The sequence below is a fragment of the Oxyura jamaicensis genome, chromosome 2 (assembly GCF_011077185.1).
Source record: "Oxyura jamaicensis isolate SHBP4307 breed ruddy duck chromosome 2, BPBGC_Ojam_1.0, whole genome shotgun sequence".
In the NCBI taxonomy this organism is placed as follows: domain Eukaryota; kingdom Metazoa; phylum Chordata; class Aves; order Anseriformes; family Anatidae; genus Oxyura; species Oxyura jamaicensis.
The window spans coordinates 127,502,511-127,527,836 of NC_048894.1; the positions used below are offsets into that span (position 1 = coordinate 127,502,511).

A 25,326-nucleotide genomic window follows, 5' to 3' on the forward strand; every position below is an offset into this window, starting at 1 on the left:
AAAAACATTATTTAAATATTCAGGAAAAGGAAACATTACTGAATAGGAAAGAAGTCAACTCCTAAGAGGAGTCCAATAATAGAAAGGAATAAAGAATAGAAAGGAAAAGAATAAAGGAGTCCAATATAGAAAATCTGGTCACTTTTGACACAATACTGCACTGTGACTTCAGAAAGATTGAAGAGTCCACAGAAAAAAAAGGTCTGCTATGATTATAACCTATGAACACCGGATTTTGGATGTGTATATATCTTAATAAGGACAGTTGAGGAGAGAGGTAGCCGGAATACTGATAATCCTTTCTGGAGACCACCTTCAAGTCAAGGCTGCTATTACATTTCTTTGGGAAGATCTATTAAGTAACATGCAGTAACTGATATAAGAATCAATTCAGCACTAGCTAGTGACTCAAGGATATTCTCCAACAGACTTACTAGCTTTGATACTTCTAATAAGGACATATTTGTACCTCATGGTTAAAATAGCAACTGCGAAGAGCAGAAATTTGGCAGGCTGCTGATATACACTGACAAATTATATATTACAGCACACGGTATCTGGAAGCAGTTGCTCTGAAGTCTCTGTTGACTTAGAGAATAGTGGCAAAATTAATGAATTTTTGGGCTGCCCAAAGATACTTAAGATCCTACTAAGTATTTTTAATTGCATCAGATGAAAGCATTATGTGTCACTCTAAAGATCAAAAAACAGAATTTAAGATCTTCAAACAAATAGACTGGTGGGTTGTTTCAATCAGACACTGAAGAATGTAATAAACCATTTTGTAAAAAGAGATCAAAGGTATGCATCAGTTGTTACTATACTATTTTTGGGACTGATTATTGATGATAGCCAATCAAGAACCCAGTCATCATAAAGTGTTTTACGTGGTTTAACTGTATAAGATTTTGCAAATTTGATTTAAGAGCCAGAGCAGGATAAAATGTGTTTGTGTGTTAACAAGACACTTATGAGTAAGATTTTTTGTTAAAAAAAATATATAAAAAAATGCAATTTTGAAAAAAAATAATATACCCTATAAAACCAAGTCAGAAACTAAATGGATGAAGCATTAAAGAAGGGAATAAAAACATCACAAAGCCAACAGAGAAAAACATATAGTAATAGCCCAAAACAGGAACAATTACCCATTTTTTAGTACATTTACACACACATATCTGGGTTTGATCTGTTTTCTCTGTGGTAGTAAGCTGTTAGTGAGGTTTGGAATCCACCATCACCACTCCAAAGAAAGAGTAGCATGTCCCAAAGACAGCATCTTGAGAGCAAACTATATTCTCCAAAGTATCTGACTTAGAATAATGCATGTTACCTCAGGTAGCTTCTGCATCCCAGTGGGTGATAGATTGTGTCCGTTAGCTTCATAGGGAAGCATCGGGAGGTGATCATACATACATCACTGAAGATCACAGACACATTGGTGGGTGAGAAAATGAGTTTTGTCATCTGATGAAGATCTAGAAGGTGGTTATACCAGGAGATGGTTATACCTTCTGCAGGCGCAAGTTAACTTTTTGTCTGTTGACCAGACAGATCACTTAAAAGGTTATTCTTCTCTTACAAATAGACTATATGTCCTGTTAGGGTGGCTGAATCTGATGAAAACTATTAATAATCTGCTGAGATAAGACTTCGTCTTACACCTTTCTTTCTTTCAGCGGAGCATCACACTGAGAATTCAGATTTTAAATATTCAAAAATAAAACTATTATTTAGGTGTAACTAGGATGACTTTCACATAAAATCTACTAGTTATGTTGGTAACGGAAGAAGATTTACAAGGTTGAAAAATCTACAAAGTGGCTAAAAGCTTATTCATCGTCTTCTCATCTATCCCTAAGGGAAGCATGAAGTTAGGAAGTGGTGGGCTGCCTGACCATGGATCTAAGAAGATACTTGACAACACAGGGATACCAAACTGGGATCAAGTAGTCTGACAGAACAGAAGAGCTGGGGAAGTCTGTTCTTTTCCTTCCTTCAGATGGGAAAATTGGCACTGTTACTCAGTAAAAAAAAATACCAGTAAAGACAAATCTTACAAGAAATTACAGAATCTCCAAAACTGTCTTTCAAGATGTTTATAGTAATTTCTGTTTTTTTTTTCCATTCATCTCTACTACAGTATTTCATGTACAGTATAAAACCAAATCAACTCCCCTGTCAGGCATGAAATTCTGTCATTTCAATTTTATATTTCAGTGGCTGAAGACTGTGTACCTCTGAGCCACACTTAGGACATGTAAAATACATATCAAATAAATAGTTACTTTTAATACAATAGTAACAAAAAACATGCAAACAGCCTATGGTGTGAGGCATGGTAGGCCATTCCCCACACAATGAACACTCCTTGCAGTGAACTGCTAATATGTTTTCATTATGAGAAAGACTTGCAATAGGCAAACGCCAAGAAGAAATTTTGAGTTTCAGTTTCTGCACATTAATGAGTGGTAGTAGGTAGATCAGAAACTCAGCAAAACCATGCCATAAGAGCTCCCTGTTCATGTATTCAAATCCTACCTGACGAACACTTTGTGGCTTGCAAAAAACTGACCTAATTCCTAGAATGCGTTCTGTAAGTGTTGCAAATGTTCCTTTCTGAAGAAAAATCAGAAAATTTACAAGTCCACACAGTTTAAGAAGTCCAGCTCCAAAGTTAAGGTAATGCTTGATTTTACGGAAGTACTGTAGTTGACAATTGCTAAATAAATCATAACATCTTTCTTCCAACCATCTTCCACCAACAGTGAAAATAAGATACCATAACTTCTGGTGTTTGCTCAGAGGCTGGTATTTTTCTGTCTGAGATAAATTATTCTTGTACTGAATATTCAGAATAGCCTGTCCCACAGTTGCATTCTTAGAATAGATAGTGAATCTCCATAGTAAAAGCCATAGAAATGCTTTTAATTCTGGTTCAACATGAGCCAGCACTCCTGGTTTAAATCCATGAAAACAGCTGGTGAACTGGGACCACACTAGCTGTTCCAAGGCTTTGTTTAGTTCAAGAGCGTCGAGTTGACTTATTCTAAGCACAGGATTCACACTCTTTTCATTTCCAGCGCTGGAGGCCATTTCTTCACAGCAAAACCAACAACTTTCTAGGAATAAACACAAATAGATTTTAGTGTAACAGAGCATTTCCTGTTTTTATTCTTACTAGAGATAACAAAGTTGTAATATACCAGCGATAAACAATAAATAACAAATGCTTCTTTAGATACTGTTATCAGGAAATACTATGAGTCCCTTCAGCAAGCTATACATTGACAGTATAAAATTGCCTCTCAAAAGAGCTTGTATTAGACTGTTTTTCAAAAATAGTAACACTTTTACTTGGTGAGATAGAATTATGTAACCTGTTTCAGATATTCACAAAATTTCACATATTTAACATTTTATTGTGTAAATTAATAATAATAATAATAACAATCCTGGGCACAACAATTACACTCAACTGGATCTTAAAATGGTAGAACCTTAAAACTGTAAGATGGTTTATGGAAAAACAGGGAAAATGAGCGGAAAAAATCCAGAAGAGAACATTGGGGTGGATAGAATATATTGTTCCCATTATACTTCAGTAGCTGCAGCTGAAAGTAAAAAAAAATCTTATCAATACAAAAAAAAAAATGTATAGATTACATACAGAAATATATAGAAGAAAATTAAGGCAAGAATGATAAAGCCTGCTAAATAAAGGCAGTTTGGTTTAGGGAAGAATCATTATAGGAGATTAAAGAAATATTCAGCCAATTACCATACAGCACAGCACTAAAGCCAGAATATATTTTCCAGAGTCTTAGACAGGTGCAGAGTTATACTACTTATGTTCTTTATATATTAAATTTCCTAGCAAGATGCTAGCAAGACTAATGCATACTAGAAACTTCAACAAACATATACTCTTCTTGTTTGAGCATTACAGAGAAAAACAAAAATATATCAAAAAAATGTTTAGCTTAAATGCCATATCTGGAATTCTCTAACTAAGAAAATAAATGGAATAAATTGTAAAGAGCAAAATATGGATAACATCTCCACAATGCAAAAACTGCGTGTTACGTGATTTTTCAATTTTTTAAAAAATATATTATTCAGAAAACAGACAAAGGGATTTAGGAAAGGGGCATATTTCAGGTAGTGTGCAACATATTTCAACTTCTGAATCAGACTATCTAACAGATGAGGGACAGCCTTTAGGAGAAGGTACTGAAAAAATACTTCAAATTTATTAGAGGAAAACCTGCTGTAACAAAATCACTTTGAATAAAAGGTGCTATACAGGACTCTATATATAAATGGTTGCTAATGATATTAAGAATACTAAAAAAGTCCTCCAACCAATAATGCCAACCTGAAACACTGTGCACCGAAAGTTTTAAAGCCCGGTATAAACTATTATTTATTTGTACCACTTGTATTGTTTCTTGTACCTACAGAAATATGACTTGTAATTGGTCATGTCTGTAAAGAAAATACTGTGCAAAGCTCATAGGAAATATGATTTTGTTCTTAATGTATACTACGCAACGCTAATTTCCAATTAACCATGACTGGCTACAAGGATAGGGTATGAAATAACTCCACTTTGTTTCTTTTAACTCTTTTTTCCTCATTAACAAATAAAATATGAGTGAAGATAGCATAAAGCCACCCCCTTTGGGCAAACTGAGGTTCCCACTATCGTTCTCCCCAACCAGCCTGACAAGCCAGTACACAAGGATATACCAAGACAGTCTCACTTGCACTTTCACCTTTTCTGTAAGTAGTAAGCATTGAGGCACAGGAATTTTGTATGGAAAGCACTACCCAATAACTTACCTCCTCCACTTTGTGATCACAAGATCAATATGGCCCCTACTGTATCTCCCTATATCTCTTCATTAACAGCAGCTCCAACCCCAGTCTCTGCCAGCCTGCTCTTCCAGCCTCATGATATTCATTCGTAGCCTCTAATCTAGTGCCTTCTTCATTTCTAGTAACATCTCAGTGACTCCTACTCATTTCACTCTCACCCACCCATTTCGGTTACCCTCTCATAAGCATTCCGTACAGCTTCCAATACATATTATCTCCCTTCAAAACCCTAATTTTATTTTAATGGCCATCTCACCAAACTTCCATACCCGCAGAAAAAAAAGTCTTAGTGGATCATCCATCAACTCAATCATTTTTTTTCCAGCACCATCCCAGGGGCTGAGATCCTGTTCTCGTAGATTTCATGTAAGTAAGGTAAGTAGGCTCTTTGTAGATTTTTTTTTTTTTTTCTCCAGTATGGCTAGATTCTTTAAAGAAACCTCAACAAGTGAGATATGGGTCAACAGGAACCTCTTGAAGTTGAAGGAAAACATGTCAAATACACAGGACCACAAATAGATCACAAAACACACATGAGAACTCTTGGTCACTATAGGCTGGGGACTGACTGACTAGATGGCTGTGTTGCAAAAAAGGACTTGGGAATTCTGGTAGGAGAAAAGTGAACACAAATCACCAGTGCACCTTTGAGGCAATAACGCCCACTGGATTATATTAGAATGGCACAGACCAAAGAATATGTTCATCCCTCTCTACTTGGCATTACTGGGTCTACACCAGGCATCCAGTTTTGACTTTTTACTATCACCACTACAAGAGAAATGTCAACAAACTGAAAAGAGTCCAGACACTAATATCGTCAGGGAGCCCCAGCACGTGATATATGAGGAGAGCATGAAGGAACTCAGATCGTTTAACCTGAAGATAAGGTGGCTAAATGCAATCTAATTGTAATCTCCCACTTCCTAAAGTTTATGGAGAAGATTAAGTCAAACCTTTCTGCGATATGCACAATGAAAGAAAAAGTGGCAACTGGTCATGTGTTGCAACATGAGAAATTCCAACCAGATGTAAGGAAAAAAATTGTCTTCATGAGTGGTCAAACACTGGAACAAGTTTGTCTAGAGGGACTGTGAAATCTCCATTACTAGAGATTCTTAAAACTTGGTCAAACAATGTCCTAATTTACTTGTTCTAACATTGATTTTATCCTGTTTTCACAGAAGGATGGACTAGATGTCATCAAGATCTTTCCCCTGACCTTAGACCTGAACCTTCCAATAAATTTGTGCATGGCTCATTGTATAACATAACTGATTTGTGACTACAAATACACATATATTTTTCATGTCCCTGACCCTTCATAGAACTTTATTTGAAGGAACTAATTTCAGTGAGCCTGTCAGTGTGGGCTGGAATTTTGTTTACAGAAAATGGAAACCACTTTTGAACCACCGAGTCCAACCACTGTTTGTCAAATTTCCAAAATCATCCCAAATCCATGAAAACTCCTTTCTTAAAATTGAAACCAATACTATATATACTGTTTAACTGTGGCATATTTAGTGTTTCTTCCTGAATTGCCAGCTAACATTTTGATTCAACTTCAAAGTAAATTTTATGTCAACTATATGAAAAAGGAAGGATAAGACAGAAACGTAACCAGCTAATATAAGATATATATATATTCCTCTAAAAATCCTTTAAATTATGCTTGTAATATTACTATGCATGAAAAGCATTTTTTTCCTCAACAGTTAGGTAAGAATTCTCAATGTAAGCAATAAAACTGAAGATTATTGTCAGGTTTTTTGATTACTGCTAAGCATACCTAACGTTTGCCATAGGTCATGGCTGTTAACCAGACCCTGCAAGTTATTTAAATGTTATATCTGTATATATTTGATTTTAATGTGTAAGCACATTTTAGTGTGCTTACCGTTACGTACATGCTGAAGCACTCTGCTATAAACTATACTTACTTCAGAACCAATTTAAGGTTTTACTGCATTTACAGGGTAGATTTTCCACCTGAGACACACATTACCTATTTACTTCCCAAAGAAATACATTTAAAGGGAAAATTTGAAACACATATTCACCTATGAAAAATGACTTCAAAAGCTCTAATGACCTAGGTAACAGCAACTATTTGTTCAAGAGAAGAGGCCTAAATTCTGAACTTTCCCTATTTTGTAGGGAATTCCCATTATATATTCTTTTGTCTGTGATGGCTGTTTTTTCAAGTAATAGTAAGAAATAATATTTTTTTTTCCTCTTTACTTCCTCCCTATGAAAACCTTTCAGAACTTTATTAGATTTTTTAGTTTCATACATAGTGGTCTTACAGTTTTATACATAGTGGTCTCATAGTGGTCTTACAGTTTCATACATCGTGGTCTTACGGGTCTTACACTGCTTTCATACATAGTGGTCTTACAGTAGGAGTAAGTGAGAAATCTGCTCTCTGTCCTAAAACTGAAATGTCAATACATTTCACTTCTACCTTTTTATACTAAATTTACATTCTATATTGTGCTGAGCTTAAAAGACCATAAAGAAAATGTTGTCTTACCTCCAGTTAAATGCTGTTTGTCATGTCCTGCCTTTTTTTTTTTTTTTTTTTTTTTTTTTAAATTTGGTCTACTTTACATCATTTAAAATAAGAAGAACTTAAGAACTCAGAATTGTTGATTCAATAATGAAAAAGACAAATATTAATGCTCAGTTAAGGATGCCATCATGCATAGGTTATATAATCTATTACCAGAATTGAACAGCTCTGTGTATGACTAACTTGGTACATAAATACTCTTTAAGATAAAACTCTAAAGACATTAATATTTTTCCTTGAATTTACAACTTCACAGATATTGCATACAAAAACTAAACAATTGTCTGTTAGTCCCCAAAGAACTTTTCTGTTTTAAATAACCTACACTTTTTTTTTTTTTTTCTTCCAACTAAGCAAATCAACAATCCTACTTATACAGCACACTGCACTACAACTACAAAAAACGTATTATCACCAGGGAAATAGGAGCTTCTTCTGATATATGTTAGTGCTGTTATTGATCATTGTACAAATTATGAATGAATATATTTTATTTGGAAACATGTTATTGACAGAAATCTATCAATAGTAATGTGAGTATTGTCAACAGCCTGCCAATATTAATGTAATTATGATTAAGGGGATAACATAGATTTTAGCTATAATACCAAGTAACATCTCCTGCACTGCTGCTATCAATATAAGCATTATTATTGACCTGTTCTGGGACTATCAGTATGAGATGTATTACCATCAGGCATATTTGTCAATGCATTCTGCCTAAAAAAAAAATCTACATTTAAATTTACAGGTCTGTAAACGTTGCCTGCAGAAATACACAAATCCAAGTAATCTCCAGAGTGCCATTTTTTCCATGGGGCTATTCCACTGTGGATGAGTAATCAAGGGGTTTCTACTGTCTCAGTGCTACTGCAATCTCATTCCCTGCTTTTCTAGCAGAAGCATTAGACTGATATACACAGAAGTGTCAAAATATTTTTTAGTATGATTTGGCAAAACACTGTTTTGGAAGCCAAATAAAAATATATTTTATTAAGTCAAAACCAAATATTAGCTTGCTACACTAACATAAAACTGCATTTAGCATGCAAGGAGTAGCACCCCTGTTCACCTCAATGAGTTCATGATTTAACTATTTTACATAGTCTCTTCTGCACAGATAAAGCATAGTCTGACGATGCACAGACCACAAGTGACCACCCAATCCTAACTCAGCATGAATTTAGGCTGAGAAATACCTAGAGAAAAACTTAACTACCAAGAAAGCAGATTCCAGAACTTCTCTAGGTAGTCTGTTAATGTTTTATCACTGTTAGTGTTTTAATTACACAAAAATCTGTTTCTCATACTCAATATAAATTCTTATATCTTATTCATTCTTATTATAAATAAGGATAGTTTTCATTCCACCGGAGAAAAGAATAACATCAAAGAAGAATTTCTAGTTTGTCTGCATTTTCTCAAAAGAAAAAAATGGTGAGGATGGTCAGAGACCAACAGATATAGAAGACTTGACAAACTAGACAACATGCTATTTTCTACAACATGTTGTTATCCTCCAGAATAAAACATTTTTTTTTTCAGTGTCATAGTTAGTGTTTAAACTGAGGTCTACAATATCTTCAGATCCTTTTCTGTCATTTTACTGAGTAATTATTTCCTGATTTGTATTTATGTGTCTGAGTTTTTCCTTTTATAAGAAGTGCTTCATGCCTGCATTGCAAGAAATGCACTGCATTTCATCTTGTTGATTTCAGAGATATTCTCATTCATCAAGAGCGTGTTGGATTCGGACCTTATGTTAAAAAAAAAAAAAAAGGCAAAACACACAAGCAAACAAACAAACAAAAAACACTAAAACTTTCAACCCCTCTTCAATGTAACATCAGTAACTTTCGTAAGCGTGTTCTCTTCAATCATCCATCTCATTAATGCCTTTGCATTTTGACAGGATACTATAGATAATTACCCTGTAAAGGCAATTTCTCATCTTGATGATTCCACCTAATGGAGACAATATCGATATTATCTTTCACCAGCTTGCTTATGTGAGGAAAAAGACTTTATTAAAATGAAGTACTATTGTACCTAACGTTTCTCCCTTACTAAGCTTTCCATCCTTTCTAAGAGATGAATATTTATATTTTTTTACAAACATGTAAAGGTCAAAACATACTGTTTTACAATTTCTCTTCTGATTGCTTTAAGGTACAAATTAGTTGCTAAAATATTTGCTCCTGAATCTTAATTTGGAACTGAAACTAACAGCTTTGATAACTCTGTTAACAAAAGAATGAAGAGACGTAAACGCAAACAGACACAGACAACCTTTGGCACTTTTCTGGCTATTTTAACTCTCTAGAATGTTAAACAAATAAATAAAATCAGCAGTGCCTAATTCCACAGTCATTCTAAGAAGAATTTTATTAGAATTTGTCACTTGAGCGCATCTATATTAAGATACCTTAAGCTATTCTTTTTGTGCTTGAGTTCCACTCTTTTTTCCTGTCTAAAATTAATTTTATGAAGTAACAGGTCACAACATATCTCTCACAAAGTAAAGAATCAGTCTCTGAAAGTATGTTACTTGTCCTCCTTTCTTTTTAAGTAAGAGATCTAGGTAATGGACCTATGCCTTTATGCTGCCTCTTACTTCGATTTTTGGACCCTTTCATTGGTTCTATTCTTGTGCTTTGTAGATTGACACATTTTATTCTTTAGAGTCACTGATTTTATCATCACATTCTTATGCTACTCCTTTACATTCATCCCTAATAATGAGCATTATTTTTGCTCAGACAACTCTTTGATTTTATGCGTTTACTTGTAGCATTTTCATAAGTGCTAAAAGTTTTTAAGATAAAATAGTATCTTTGCATACAAATGAACTCTATCTTACTAAGTAGGCAAGACTGACTCTTCTCATGTAATTTTGCTTTCCAGATTAGCTTTATAGAATAGTGAATAGTTACTTGAACCTTCTTTCTTTACTCATCAAATTTTTGAAAAAAAATATTAAATGAGGCATCAGGAGAAGGAAAAAAAAAAAGTGTCCTGACCTCTTCCATACTTATACTGCATTGGGCTATCGCTGATAATCTGACAGATTTGTGGAATGTGAGTGCAGAACTGAAATATTAGGATGAACAAAAGCCCAGATAGATGGTCAAAGAGGTCCTCGTTCTAATGTTAAGTCTGTTGAAAAACTTCTGTGTTGGATGTGCCTGGGACTTAAGATTCTGTGATTTCCAGGACACTGGAGAATTGCTGATACATAACATCTCTTTAACATTTATTTTTAGTATTAACTACCTCAACACAAATAAAAGATTGGAAACAAACACAACGTAACAGACTTTATAGCCTTGAAAATTTTCTTCCAAAGTTCAAACATTCTACCTAGAAGGGCTCTGCAATTGTTGTAGCTTGTTTCCTAAGTTTTTCATAGCGAATCTAACATTTTCAGTCACTTCCAAACAAAAGTCTCTTCTACTGTTAGTTTTCAAGTAGCTCTTCCTTTTAAGTCAGAGCTAAACCTGAAACAGCTGCTCCCTTACAAATTTCCTCAGCCTTCTAAAATAGAAGTTTTGTCTTTTAATTCTAAAAGAATGATAGAAAGTGTCTTACATCATCTTCAGAAGGCTCAAACACCTGTTGAAAACAGTATTATTTCTTTCTGTGCTTCAATAATTATTTTTAAAAGCTTCATGCATATTTTGTGAATTGTGACAATTTTCTATCCTTCACTAAGGAATATTACATTATGACATATCAGTAAGAAAAGTTGCAGGCCCCTAAATTACTCCCTGAAACAACGCAGAAAGGATTAACACACCAAGAGGCAAGATTCTGCAAAAGCTTAGCATTCACGTAACTCAGTCAGGAGGAAGTTGTAGGTAGCAAGCATACTATGAATCACAGACTTCCTGAAGAACGCATCAGCAACACACAGTTCCTGTTTACTTCAGGAGCTACAGTGTACCTAGTATTACATATTCAGTGTTGTCATACTCTGAGTATGTTGTCATACTCTGTGAGAGCACGCAACCAAGCAGATAAAGTGGCAATATCATTAAGACTACAGTAACAGTGAAGACACTGGACTTTCACATTTGTACTCTTGGTCTACTCTTCTTTCTTTTATGTACACAAGGTTAGGAGATAAGTATGAAAAAATATGCCACCCATCACAAGAATGCTGTGATTTTTAGTGCAAAGTGCTTTTTGTTTTTGTTGATGTTTAGTGAAGACTTATACTGTTTAACTGTTCTTTTCACTTATTTCAACAGTAGATGTTTTAGATGTCAATTTGAAATCAATAAATGTTTAAGAAATCAAATGATAGGTATGCATTTACTTACAAAATCTTCCTTTACATCTACTCTCATAATAAAATAAAAAACCTAGATCCCAGCTGCTGAAAACCATGTTTTATCATTCTCATCGCTTTCTTGCTCTTCAAGTATAGAGAGAAATATTCTCAGATCAAAGACTAATTGGAAGCCCCAACTGCATTGTCTCTTAATCACTGTAAAAATAACATCACTTCATCATTACCTAAAATGACCTTACAGAAGAATGATGTTGTATTACTGTCTGGATTTTGATATGCTTCAGCTAAACACCTATCGTTTTTTAAAGAAAAAAGTGATTCTTTAACCATTATTTAACTACTAGCACCAATTATCATTAATACACTGCACTCACAGAAGATATCTTTTATTTCTGATATTCCTGGGAAACAGGACTATTTTTAGAAGTTGAAAAAGCAAAGGTATACACTGAATGAATCCCATAGATGAAATCAAGATTTTTATTAAAGAGGCTGAGTGAGCAACTAGTAACAAATTCCAGAATGCTACTGCACCGAGTCTGGCTGGGATGTTTCCCCACAGCAGCCCATACAGTGCTGCCTGTGCTTTGCACTTGTAGCTATCACAAGTAGCTTTGCACAGTGTTGCTATCAGACTGATGTTCGGCTACTGCTGAGCAGTGCTGGCACAGCTTCAAGCCTGTCTCTCCAACTCCCCCGCAAAAGCCAGTAAGCTGAAGGTGGGCAAGAGGTGGGGTGTGGACACAGCCAGGGCAGCGGACATTGACTGACCAAAGGGATATCCCACACTGTAACATCGTTGCTCAGCAACAGCTGGGGGAAGAAAGAGATGGGGGGACACTCCGTATGAGCGTCTTCTGGAGTAACCACAACATATACTGAGGCCCTGCTTCCCAGAAAATGGACGAACTTCATTGGCTGATGGGAAGTTGAGAGTATTTTTTTTGCTTCCATGTGTGGCCTTTTCTTCTTTTTCTTTTCTCCTTTCATTAAATTGCTTCTCTGTCATCCATCTCATTCTCCCCTGCCCCTGTCCTGCTGAGGAGAGGGAGGTGAGAGAGCATCTGTGTATTGCTTAGCTGCCTACCAGTGTTAAACCACAACATTTACACTGAATGCCAAAAGACCAAAAGCAAGACAAAAATACATTCCAATCATAGGTTGCCTTTCCAACTTCAACTCAGCAAACCTAGATTTCATACAATGCAAGAGATTAACAACTGATGAATGCCTGGAGACAGCAAAAACAACAACAACAAAATAACAATAGCTCATTGACTTATAAACAACCTGGCAAAGTCAAAATATTGGGGCTTCAAGTTACAAAACCAAAACCAGCTCATGAGAGCCAGAACTGATAAAACAGGAATGAAGAGCAGTACAAAAGTGTTGCTCAGTTAGAAGCTGTTTGTCATTTCTGTCAGTATTTGATAGAAACTGCAAGTTCTGCATCAATGCAACACATTCTCTCGATGAATGCTAGCAACTGGACTTTTATTGGCTAGAGTTAAAGATACACTGAGTGCTAAGAGCTACCATTGACTTCAGAAAAATCTGTGATCAGCCAGCACTCTTAAAAGACATATTATTAGATGAAAAAAAAAAAAAAAAGAACACCTAAATCTGAGTGTCTAATTACTGCATAACTTATACTTTAAAATATTACCTTGTATACATTGTGATGTTAAACTGAAGGGAACAAAAGCTGATTATATATTTGCATTCCCTGCAGTATAACGGACACAAATAGCATCATCCTTCCAAATTTCTGGATATGGATCTAATTTTAATTTATTATAATAAGTAAGGAGCAGGTAATAAGTTGCATGCAATCCTTATTCTTCTTTACCTCCTATCCCATTTCTTCTTCTTCCCCCATTTTATTTTCTCCTGTCATCCTTTTCCATAGTATGGCAAATTGCAAACATCTCTACAGGGATGCTTCAATTCCACAAGTAAATTTCCATTCCCTGTTGCACTAAATTAAAGCTAACTGCTGTTGCTTTTAATTAATTGAATGTTAAAAAAAAAAGAAAAGAAAAGAAAAAGCTTGACAAAAGACACTGCATGGTAACTTCTTGTGGCTTTTTTTTTTTTAAAAAAAAAGCAACAACAACAAAAAAAAACATCTTGAACACTAAGATGGAGAGCCAAAATATATGCCTAGTAAATGATATTGACATTTTTCATTTGAAAACAGTAGCAAGTAACAAGAATGGTCTGACGACATACATTGTATTTTCTGTAGTTAAATCACAATGGTGGAGGGTTTGGTTGAAGCACTCTGACAGAGTTGAGACTATGAGAGTTAACTAGAAGAGACAACATCTTTGACTAAACCAATATCAGGAGGTATGAGCACAGGTATGAGCACTTATGCTACAAATGTAGGTCTCAACCATTGACAATCATATCAGCAGATGACAGGAAGATACTTGTGTTTAAATAGATTTTGGTTATGATGAGGATACCAGGTTCTGATATATGGATTGATAACCAAAAGCCTACAATGCATTTCATGTGTAAAAGTGAAAAGGATGCAAAGCTTAGATGTGCCATCCTTTGTGCTAAGTAGGTAAAAAAAACAACACCCTGTGGCAAAGGTATACAGCTCCTTTTCAGAATGGTTCGAAGAACATGAATGAGTGGTTGTTCGCACACTGTGGGCAGTTACAGCTGTACCTGCTTATTTGCTGGTTACTGTTACTTACCCAAGACGTTGGCCTTATGTGTACTAACAGGTAGTATCTGTTTTTCGCTGTTTTAAGGGCTCTGTATCTCACATAGCCTTATTTGTCAAGCACAGTGCCAAGACTAATTTTATGCATCTGTTCTATGGCCTCCGTGCCTTTCTTTCATACTACTAAAAAAAAAAAAAAAAAAAGTCATCTAGCTTAAATTCCCATTTCACAGCTCTGCTGTGTTTCTGTTCTGCTTCTACCTGACTGATCTGTATGAATGGATCACCAGACAGTTCTGGAAATGCCAGAATGAAGACTAAGATATAGAAGACACTCAGAAGCAATGCCTGTTCTACATACTCAAATACGATTAGATATAATTTACCACAGATGACAGAAGACTGAAATTTTGCATTATACGTATCTTAGCTTCATCATTTGCAAACACAGTCATTGCTCAGATTTTATTCCATCTTTCTTTCGACACACGTATGCATACCAACTGCACAGTCATGAATATTCAGTGGTATGCAAGTACTGATCCAAGTACTGCACCGCAGGAACATAATGTCCTTTAACCTTCTATTGGAAATACTTATTATATGAAAAAGGTAAAATCTGTCCTAAACACATAGCTAACTCATAATTAACCTTTATCCACATCTGTACCAAAATAAATACTCTATGTAAAACCAAACAGACTGTACATATTTACAGCACATTAAAGCCAAGGCCCTTCATCAATATGAAGTTAAGCCTGTTCACCATCAGTTTTAAGTTTTGGTCTTGCATTATATGGTGTAACAATAATAATTGGATCTAACTATACTCAAGAACTCTCAACTACTGAAAAGATAAAGAATGGTACTTTACATCAGCATATGTCTCATTTTTTAGGCTCGAGTTCTGCAAAAATATAAGCTGATGTAATTTCTGAAAGCTAGTTACTCCCTCCTATCTTAATCCAATTTGGTATTGCTCCCACCCCCCAATGGCCCCCCCCCCCCCGCTTTTTTTAAGGCAGACTAGAACCAACGCTTACATGACTCTGCTGAACCGTTTTAGTATGTTGAAGTGGCAGAAAACAATCCTGCTTCAATTGTTTCAATTTATTTTTCTCCAGATTTGGTACACAAACCAGTCAGCACAGCATCATGTAAGACCCATGCAATATCGGTATGTCCTGCATCAGGCCAAGAAATAAACAAGCAGTCACAAGACTGTCTGCCTTTGACATACTCTTGCATCTGCAACTAATCAACTGGGAGATAGAAAATCAAGCCTTTCATTTAATGAGTTGAACTGCTCTTTTAGTCTTCAAGTCTAATACATTGAGTGTGCAAGGATAACACTAAAATACCGTAAATCTGAATAATGGAACTTTTTTGCTGTCTTTAGAAAATGAAAAGAACACAAAGAATTACCTGTATAAGTCAGCTGTGGGACTCAGACAGACTTGCAGGTGAGAGGCTACTCTCTTAAATAAGGAATACTACGTGATTTCTCCCAACTCTTACCTCTTCGGTATGATTGTAGTGTGAAATGTTTGGCATACAGCAACTAATATGGATGCTTAGAAAATTGGATGTGCTCACTGTTCCCAAATCTTACACACTCTTCAATCCTGTACCTTCACTAGTATTTCAGATTCCACTAGCAGGGTTGCACACACATATTACAAGTAGCAGATTTGAAGAGGAATAGTAACTTCCTTACTATGCAACCTGAACTGTACACCGCTGACAGCTTCTTAGTCCTTCTGCAATTCCAGCATGAATCCACATTCATGATTTAGTTATGCCCCACAGAGTCATAGCCCTATATTAATTTCCTTTCCAGAAAAATTTCCTTTCTTCATGCCAGTCTCCTCCTGTGCTATCTCCTGCCTGCTCTTCTGCTTATAGAATTAATAACACTGGTTTTGAATAATATTGTTTTTGAACATATTTTTCAAGTTTTCTTAGAATTTGAACTTGATTTATTTTCTTTCTCTTCCAACTCCGCTGCCAATATTAGCAAACACTAAGTCAGTGGAGATAAGCAGGGGCAGAGACAGCATTTTTAGTCATATTTTTCCCAGGCAACTACTAATACAAATTAAATGAATATGAAGTGTGATTCAACTTGCATCTAAAGGCTAAAAATCTCCACAGGTCCTTTGCTGCAGGGAAAAGAGGAAATGCTCAGACCCAGAGTCAATCCATGAATTAAGAGTTGCTCCATTGCCATCATTCCTCTCTTTTCCTGTATTACATTTGTTCTCTTTTTCCTCCTTCTCAAATTTTATTTCTCTTGCTCATTATCTCTACCCTTTCTTCCTCTGAAAAATCCAGATTTAGTTTCTTTTTCTGAATTTTAGACTTTCAAATTGTCTTACTTTTTACCTTCAAACAAACAAACAACCCCTACCACTGTCTCTGAGAGTGCCACATGCAAAGAGATGTACTATCTTTTTGTTCTCCCTCTCCTGAAGATTTTTGCAAAGTTTAAATATGCACTGACAGTGCTTGTAGGCATAGTTCAAACACATGGCTGCAAGAGCCATTTAAGTAAACTGAAAAGTTGTAGGACAGTCTTCCATTTTCCCTGTCTGACTCATGAGTCTGCAACCTTTAACAGAACACTTTTTTTTTTTTTCCTAATTAACTGTTTTTAACTTTACTAAAGAGTATTGGGAGTGCTATGGACTAGCTGGTGTTTAGAGCGTACTAGTTTTAGAGATATAGTACCACATCTTTTCTCTTCTCCCTTCACTGGTCTATGTGAAAAAAAGTATCTATTCTATTATGCTAAAAAAAAAAAAAAAAAAAAAAACAACAACAACAACAAAAAAAACACACAAAAACAAAACCAAAACAGATAACAAGTTTTAGCTGCTGCCATCATGAAGTGCAACAGCAATACAGTGGTTTTGTCATACAAGATTTACCATCATTTACGTTGAAATATTAAATTCACTCTCTATTTGTTATAAAAAATTTGTGAACTTGGATCTTGTGCCTGAAAAGTTCACATCTGAAAACCAACCTCTGTTGGGAGGAAATACACATTAACATTTTCTAAGGAAGGACCGATTTTAATTGGCCAAATTAACATCAGCTAACAGCACACATTACATACAAATGCAAAAATATCCTTTTCATTTTTTTGTTTCTTATGAGCTTAGCATATGCTACACATATACATAAGGCAAATATATTTGTACAGAGTTAAGTTTACCCATAATGTGAAGGAACAACATACACTTTATGGTACTTACAGGATAGAGTTGACTGTAATTTAAAGAAAAACAGACCTCTCCTGAGGTTTGCTGGATTTTTTTTTTCTTCCGTCACTTGAAAGGAGTAAAAGGGGTTTCCCTCTTTGAGTTTCTTAAAGTACAATGTGCTTGCAAAATTCAACTACTGGATTGACAAATATTGTTTGTGTATTTACTGTAAACTAACAACAACAAAAAGAATTCTGGACTGCCATTTCCCCCTCCCCCATTTTAACTTTTTAGTTTTTAATAAATGTGATAACAGGGGCAATAGAAAGGGATTAGTGTGTTTATTGTAAGCTTATGATGTCCAACTCAGCAGGGTCATCTCAAGCAGATTGCCCAGGACTGTTTCCAAAAACATTTGAAGATCTTCAAGGAGACTCCACATCCTCTCTGGGCAACCTGTTCCTATGCTCCATCACCTACACAGTAAAGGATGTTCAGAGAAAACCTGCTGTGTTCCACTTTGTGCCTACTGCCTCTTGTCCTGGCTCTGGGCACCATTGAAAAGAACCTGCTCTCAGCTCTCCTTACATCCTCCATGCAGGCATTCATATACAACCACGAGTTTCATCCTTTGTCTACTCCTCTCCATGGTTACCAGTTCCAGCTCTCAGCCTCTCCTCAGAGAAATGAGGAGAACGCTCCAATCCTTAAACTGCATGTGTAGTCTTCACCAACCCTCTCCAGTAGCTCCCTAACTGTCTTGTACTGGAGAGCTCAGAACTGGAGACAGTACTCTAAATCTGGCCTTACCAATGCTGAGGAGAAAAGATACTCAACCTCAACCAACTCCATTGGCCTGCTAGCAATACTTCTCCTAATGCAGCCCAGACTATCTTTAGTCTTCTAAAAAGTAAGGGAGAAAGGGAATAACAAAACAAGTAAAGGCTATGTGGAAGTGCAGAGGAAAGAAATTACTCTCTACTTCCCACAAATGAGCGATGCTTGACCACGTCCTTGAAGCAGGGCCTCAACGCACATAACCGGTGTTCGGGAGGAGGACAGACGTCTTCACGAGAGCCCACCCCTCCCCTCTTCTTCCTTTTTCCACCTTTTATTGCTGAGTGTGACATCACATGGTATGGAATATCCCTTTGGTTGGTTTAGGTCAGCTGCCCTGGTGATGCTTCTTTCTCACTGTTTGGCCCACCCCGTAGAAGGGTTAGAGAGAGTCCTGATGCTGTGCCAGCACTTCTCAGCAGCAGACACAAAAGCGGTGTGATACCACTGCTGTTCTAGCTATGAGCGCAGAGCGCAGCATTGTATGGGCTGCTGCAGGAAAAGTTAACATCCCAGCCAGACCCAGTACAATCAGCCACTCAGAGGTCAAGGTGAAGCTGATCACCCTATAGTTCTCTGTATCATTCTACCTGAAGATAGCCACCCACTAGATCAGGTTGCCCCACGGACTCATCTAACCTGGCTTTGAACACCTCCAGGGATGGAGCATCTGCAGCTTCTCTGGGCAACCTGTTCCAGTGCCTTATCTTCTGAGTGAAGAACTTCATCCTAATACCCAATCTAAATCTCCTCTCTTCCTGCCTAAAACCATGTCCTGTCATTGTCTGCCCAAGCAAAAAGTTGTTCTCCATATTTTTTTTTTTTTATAAACCCCCATTAAGTATTGAAAATAGAATAGGTTACCCTGGAACCTACTCTTCAAGCTATCTCAGCCTTTCTTCATAGGAGAGGTGCTCCAGCCTTCTGATCAACTTCATAGCTACCCTCTGAACCTGCTCTAACAAACCCACATCTTTCTTGTGTTGGGTGCCCCAGACCTGGATGCAGTACTCCAAGTATGGCCTCACAATGGCAGAGTAGAGGAGGATGAAGTTTCTCTAGCCCTCAGACACCTCTCCCAATCACCATGATCTTTCAAATATTATTGGGAGTGGCTTCACAGTAACTTTAGTCAGATCTCTCAGCACTTATGGGCATATCAGGCCTTACTGAATTAATGTATGTACAGTTTGCTCAAGTATTGTGTGACTTGATCTTCTTCTACCAAGGACACATACTCCTTGCTTTAGGCTTTCCACTGGACTCAGGGATTCCTGAAGGCTGGTCTTGCTAGCAAATACTGAGGTGAAGAAGGTCGTCATTACCTCAGCCTTTTCCATGTCATGTGTCACCAGGGCTCCTGCCCCCTTCAGGGGCAGGCTCACATTTTTCCTATTCTTCTTTTTGCCAGAGGCCCTTACAGAAGCCCTTGTATTACCTTTCACTTCCCTTGCCAGATTCAACTCCAGGCAGGCTTTTTACAAATTAGTTTACACACTAATTTAATGAAGTTGCATTTATACCTAAAATTTAAGTGTTACCCAATTTCTTTCCTTCTTTTTTTTTTTTTTTTTTTTTTTTAAGATCTTGATTTCTAATCCCAGTGAAAATGAATCAACACAGAGATTGCAAATACAAGTGTTATGGGATTAAAAAAAAAAGTAGGCCATTATAACCAACGTGGAAAAAAAGCACAGGTAATACGCTATTTATATCATAAGCTGGTATTGCTGAATGATTTGTCTATGTTTAATTCACTAGGTTTTCCTTTAGACATTTGTTCTTCTCCTTCCTCTTCTCCTTCCTCATACTCTCTCTGAACCTAAGCTTTAAAATTACTTTAATATTTTATAAAAGAAATTCTTATTTTCTCCCATTTTGAATATGTGATAGTGTTTTATTTCTGAAATACCACGTGATGAATTACTCTAACAAGATATACGCTAATACTGATTCAGACATCACTTCCTCCCCTTTGATTACCTACATCTTGATTCATTTTACAATATATTTTTTGATATTGATTACTGTGTAGTCATATGATATTTATACTCAATAGTCATAAATTTGTTTCACTCATTCCTTCCCAAATATTCTGAGTAGCAGCCTTGAGCAGTTTTCAGAACTGTCACTATAAAAGACTATAAGCTATAAAAGATTAAACACTAGAGAAGATCAAATGTCTTTCTTGACTTGCACCACAGCATTTGATGTCAAATGCACAAATGGAGGTCCTCAGATTAGTAACAGCATCAAAAACTATCAGAGTACAGAAATTACCTTTACTGTTCTATAAGTTGTCTAAGCAAGTCTTTATAAAACATCAATACCTGTTTGCAAGTTTTAATTGAGTTTTATTTAGTCCATCACAGGAACTTTTGCTTCCTACACATCCTGAATCACAGTAAGTATCAAAAGCTTTCTGTGAGTCACTGCCTTCAGTAACAAAAGAAAAGAAGTGTTATCTGCAGTCTCAGGAAAAAAAGGGGAAAAAAATCTAAAAGGAAACAAATGCACAGAGCTCTCAAGGAAATAAAAAAAATCCCTCCCAAACCTAAATAACACCCTCCTTTCCTAAAAGACATTCAATTTGGAATGAAAAAAGGTGCAACACTCAAAAGCAAAGTTATCTTATCAAACTAGTTGATTTTGCTCCATCTAGAGTTTTTAGATTCACTTTCAGTTATTGAGCACTTTATCAAGCCTCATCATTTTACCTACACACATTTATCTTGAAGGAAGTGATTGTCCCTCTCTTCTCTGTGCTAGCATGGCCTTGGCTTGAGCAGTGTGGAGTTTGGGACACTACATACAACTATTAGTGTCCCCAAAGGAGGGCTATGAAGATGGTGAAGGGTCAAGGGGGCAAGATATACAAGGAACAGCTGAGGTCCCTTGGTTTGTTCAGCCCAGAGCAGAGCAGACTGGGGGGAGGCCTCATGGTAGCCTGCAGCTTCCTCACGATGGGAGCAGAGGGGCAGGCGCTGAGCTCTGCTCTCTGGGGACTGCAACAGGACCCGAGGGAACGGCATGGAGCTGGGACAGCGAAGGCTCAGGCTACGTGTTAGGAAAAGGTTCTGTACCCAGAGGGTGCTTGGGCACTGGAACAGGCTCCCCAGGGCAGTGGTCACAGCACCAAGCCTGATGGAGTTCAAGCAGTGTTTGGATAATGCTCTCTGACACATGGTCTAGTTTTTGAGAAGTCCTGTGCAGAACCAGGAGTTGTATTTGATGGTCCTTGTGGGTACCTGCCAAGGTGGTATATTCTTGACTGGCATTTTTGTTACGGTTTAATCAGTCAACAAAGCCAGCAATGAGTGTTTGCATTTCTAAAGAATTATCTATTAATTCATTTTTCTCCTTAAATAATGAAATTAAGTTGAATCGGTTCTACTTTTTTAATAAGTGTTTGTATCCTTAAATTCACATTCAGTGTATCTTGCTTTATCCTTATTAATCCACCATCATGAAATAGGGCATACATTCAAGCTACCTGACAGATTATTAATCAGAGAATGGATTTTTAATACATCTGAAGGTCATTACCTAAGAGGTTAAACTTTTCTTAAACTAAGTTCAGAGGATGATACTTTATGTGCTTGTATTGATGTCCTAAGAGTTCTAAGGACAGCTTTTGAGACCAGAGAAGGAGTGTATTTAGAAACATACAAGTTCTACTTTATTACTTTACAGATTTACAACATTTTCAACACAAGTAAATTTAGCCATTCAATGGTGTGTCTAATTTTAATTGTTTTCCCAATTATATCAACATTAATTTCCATTAAAACTCCAGTGAAACTCTTAATTTTTTTCATCTAGGGTCTGGAAAGGATGATCTCAACAAATAAAAACACAAGTTTAAACCCACGCAGGACTAGAAGTTAAAGGGACTTAACTGAAGTAAGTTTAAGTTTTGCCTCTTCTTCTGTTTTGTCCCCAGATAAATGCAATTTTAGAATGTGCTGTACTCATTATATATATATACATACACACACAGAGTCATTACTTTAAAAACTGAAAATAAAGTATACACACAATTGCTACAAAAATACTCGAGCACCACACCTCTTTCACCTTCCCACAATGCAACCCAGATTGGCAAGCATCTTCTGATCATATTGTCTTGTAAAACCTTCATAGATGTTTCTACTCATTATTTCACTTCCCAATTCACTGACTATCAGGTTTACAAAATGGGAAACAATCATCACGGTAATTAAAGTGCAAATGCATAAGCCATTAAAAATATTAAGATTCTTTAAAATAATAATGCTGCTTTCTTAATAATGTAATGCTTGCATATATAGATATAATCTTCTAAAAATTTTTAGCAATAAAAAGAAATATATAATTTACCGAAAGGGACACAAGTTATTTTCAAAACTTTGTATTAATGTATAAGATTGTAAGATGTTGAAAGGATTTTAATTCTTTCCTTCACAGAAATGGATATTAGTTTGACCTAGCCTATTTGTGGTGTAATATCTCATGTACAACATGTATCTATGCTGACATATACGGACCAAGTGCTGAAATTATATCTGAAGACAGAGTATGTGGATAATATAATTTTTTAATTTTAAAGAAGTATTTTAGTAAGAGCACTAGCCACCACAGCAGATGTTCCAATCATCTATTCCCATTGTACTAAAGTGTAAGTGTTAAATCCCTTCAACACTCTTGACATTAAGTACCCTACTGGCCTATTGCATTTCTAAAAAAAAAAAAAAAAAAAAGGCTTTTTAAAGAGTTAACGTATATATCCTGTAGGTGTGAAGTAGTTATCTCCCCAAGTTCAGATCAAGTAACTGGAATGGATGACTTCATGCCCTGTGAACAGACTTAAACAAAAGAATTCAGAGGTGTGAATTGTTACTCCTCATTAACAGTTTCTACTGTAAGTCATATCCCAGCATTGATACTTCTGTTTTCTTACCAAACCCTTCATTAGATAAACTAGTGATAATGACCATGCAGAAAACGGAAAACTGCTACTGAGATTAAACAGATTCTTAAAGAGAAAAAAATGTTTGTACAAGAAAGCATCAATAAATACCACAGAATAAATACATCAATAAATACACAGAATAAATAAAAAAAGTCTCAAAGTGAATGCTTCATCAGCAACTGCTGCTGAACTGCATGTAAATAATGTCTCCAAACAAGTCAGACAAGATTCACTAACTTGCAAAATATTTAGCCATTCATTTGATTGTACTGGAACTGGCTTTTACTACGAAGTGGCCATACTTCATCTTTGACCTCGATGAACATTTCCGTTCCACCGGCAGTTAAAAGATGATACAAGAACTGTGTATTTAACAACATATGCAGTCCTCTCATTAGCAGTAGTGACTGTGTCATGAAATAGAATTAATCTCTCAGCTAAAATAACTTGGCCATCAGACTCAATCTACATTTGCTTTGTGACAAACCATTAGGTTGCAAAACAGTTGCAGGCTGCACAAAACTGAGTTAACAGAAACTGGAAAAGAGCCATCTCCTCAGCAGCAAGTATCTACGAGTTGAGACATATCACAGAATCATGAAGGTTGGAAAAGACCTCCAAGATCATCTAGTCCAACCATACCCCTACCACCTGTCACCCACTAGACCCTAAGTGGCAGGTCTAACCCTTCCCTAAACACCCCCAGGGACGGTGACTCCACCACCTCCCTGGGTAACCTATTCCAATGCCTGACTGCTCTTTCTGAGAAGAAATGTCTCCTACTTCTGACCTGAACCTCCCCTGGTGCAACTTGAGGCCATTCCCTCTCATCCTATTGCTAGTTATCTGCAATCGTGATCTTGACCATGGTTACATGAAAGACTTCTGGAGCTCTGTAATTGTTTGACCCTCTCAACTGACAGCAGCCTAAGAATTTAATCGAATCCACTGCCCTGTCCTCTCTCCAGAGGACATGCTAAGGCTCCCTCCTTTCTTACCTTACGCTTTGGGTCTAGCTGGAAGCCTTACAGCCTCCTTGCATGCTCAGATAGGTAAGCACCGGGAGGAAGCACACCGGCGGGTCTCACACTGCGCAGCCCAGGTAGGCCGTTAGAGGAGAACCACAAGTTTTTTTCACAAGCAGGGCCCGGGGCCGATGCCAGCAGGCCCACCGCCCGCCCCCGGGACCTGCCAGCGCCGGCCCTGCCCGGGGCCGGGCCCAACCCGGAGGGCTGCCACGGGGGCTCCGTCTCCAGCCTCCCCGCCAAGGCCCGTGCGGCCGGAAACCCCCGGCTCAGCCTCCTCCACCCCACCGCCACCAGCCCGCGGTCACCGAGGCAGCGCCCGCAGCCTAGAGCGGCGTAGACCGAGGCGATAGATACCTCAGGTGAGCGCCTAGAGCGGCTGAACAGGAAGCGCCCGCGGACGTCGGGATGACGCGCTGGAAGGTCTCCCGGGGTGGTGTCCGGGGAGGGGGGCATTAATTGACAGGTGGTACAGCAAATCAAGCGGCTCAGAGGGAGCTGGGGAAGCCAATGGGAGACGGGAGGGGGCGGGGCGGGCAGCTACTGCCGGAGGACCAGGGAGTAACATGGCGCGGGCGGTGGGGAACAGGAAGAAAGGAGCTGGGGCTGCTGAGTGGCGTGTGCAAATAAATCACTTCAGCACGTGTGCTAAAAGCAGGTCACGGGCTCTGGCCGGGCTTGCTTTTCAGACAGGGACTGACCTGAAAAACGCGGAAGAAGTGTGGAAATGAGTTTCTGATTTCATTTCTCTATAAAAAGCTTGACCTCAGTGCACCTTCAGTTGAACCCCATTGGAAAGCTGGGTGTTGTGGTTCTAGGCAGCGAATTTGAGTTAAAAACAACACTTCCTTTTGCAGGGTACAAAGAGCTGTAT

The 25,326-nt window shown here is 37.3% G+C and overlaps 1 protein-coding gene across 4 annotated transcripts; it reads right to left on the minus strand.

Annotated features, from left to right (window-relative positions):
* Positions 1–1,106: 1,106 nt before the first annotated feature.
* PEX2 (peroxisomal biogenesis factor 2) lies at positions 1,107–24,884 on the minus strand. Of its 4 annotated transcripts, XM_035318432.1 has the most exons (4): positions 24,426–24,595; positions 23,367–23,371; positions 14,328–14,342; positions 1,107–3,105 (listed from the first exon to the last, which is right to left on the minus strand). In XM_035318432.1, exon 4 carries the CDS (start codon positions 3,094–3,096, stop codon positions 2,182–2,184), a length of 915 nt encoding a protein of 304 aa, XP_035174323.1. In that variant the 5' UTR covers positions 3,097–3,105; positions 14,328–14,342; positions 23,367–23,371; positions 24,426–24,595; the 3' UTR covers positions 1,107–2,181. The 4 variants fall into 4 exon arrangements, with proteins under 4 accessions (XP_035174323.1, XP_035174321.1, XP_035174322.1 ...); XM_035318430.1 differs by lacking the exons at positions 14,328–14,342; positions 23,367–23,371 and adding an exon at positions 23,243–23,309 and having other exon boundaries at positions 1,107–3,122; XM_035318431.1 differs by lacking the exons at positions 14,328–14,342; positions 23,367–23,371; positions 24,426–24,595 and adding an exon at positions 24,810–24,884 and having other exon boundaries at positions 1,107–3,122.
* Positions 24,885–25,326: the final 442 nt, after the last annotated feature.

Coding starts and splice junctions, on each gene's coding strand:
- PEX2 (XM_035318431.1), bottom strand. CDS start 3,096: ATGGCCTCCAGCGCTGGAAATGAAAAGAGTGTGAATCCTGTGCTTAGA.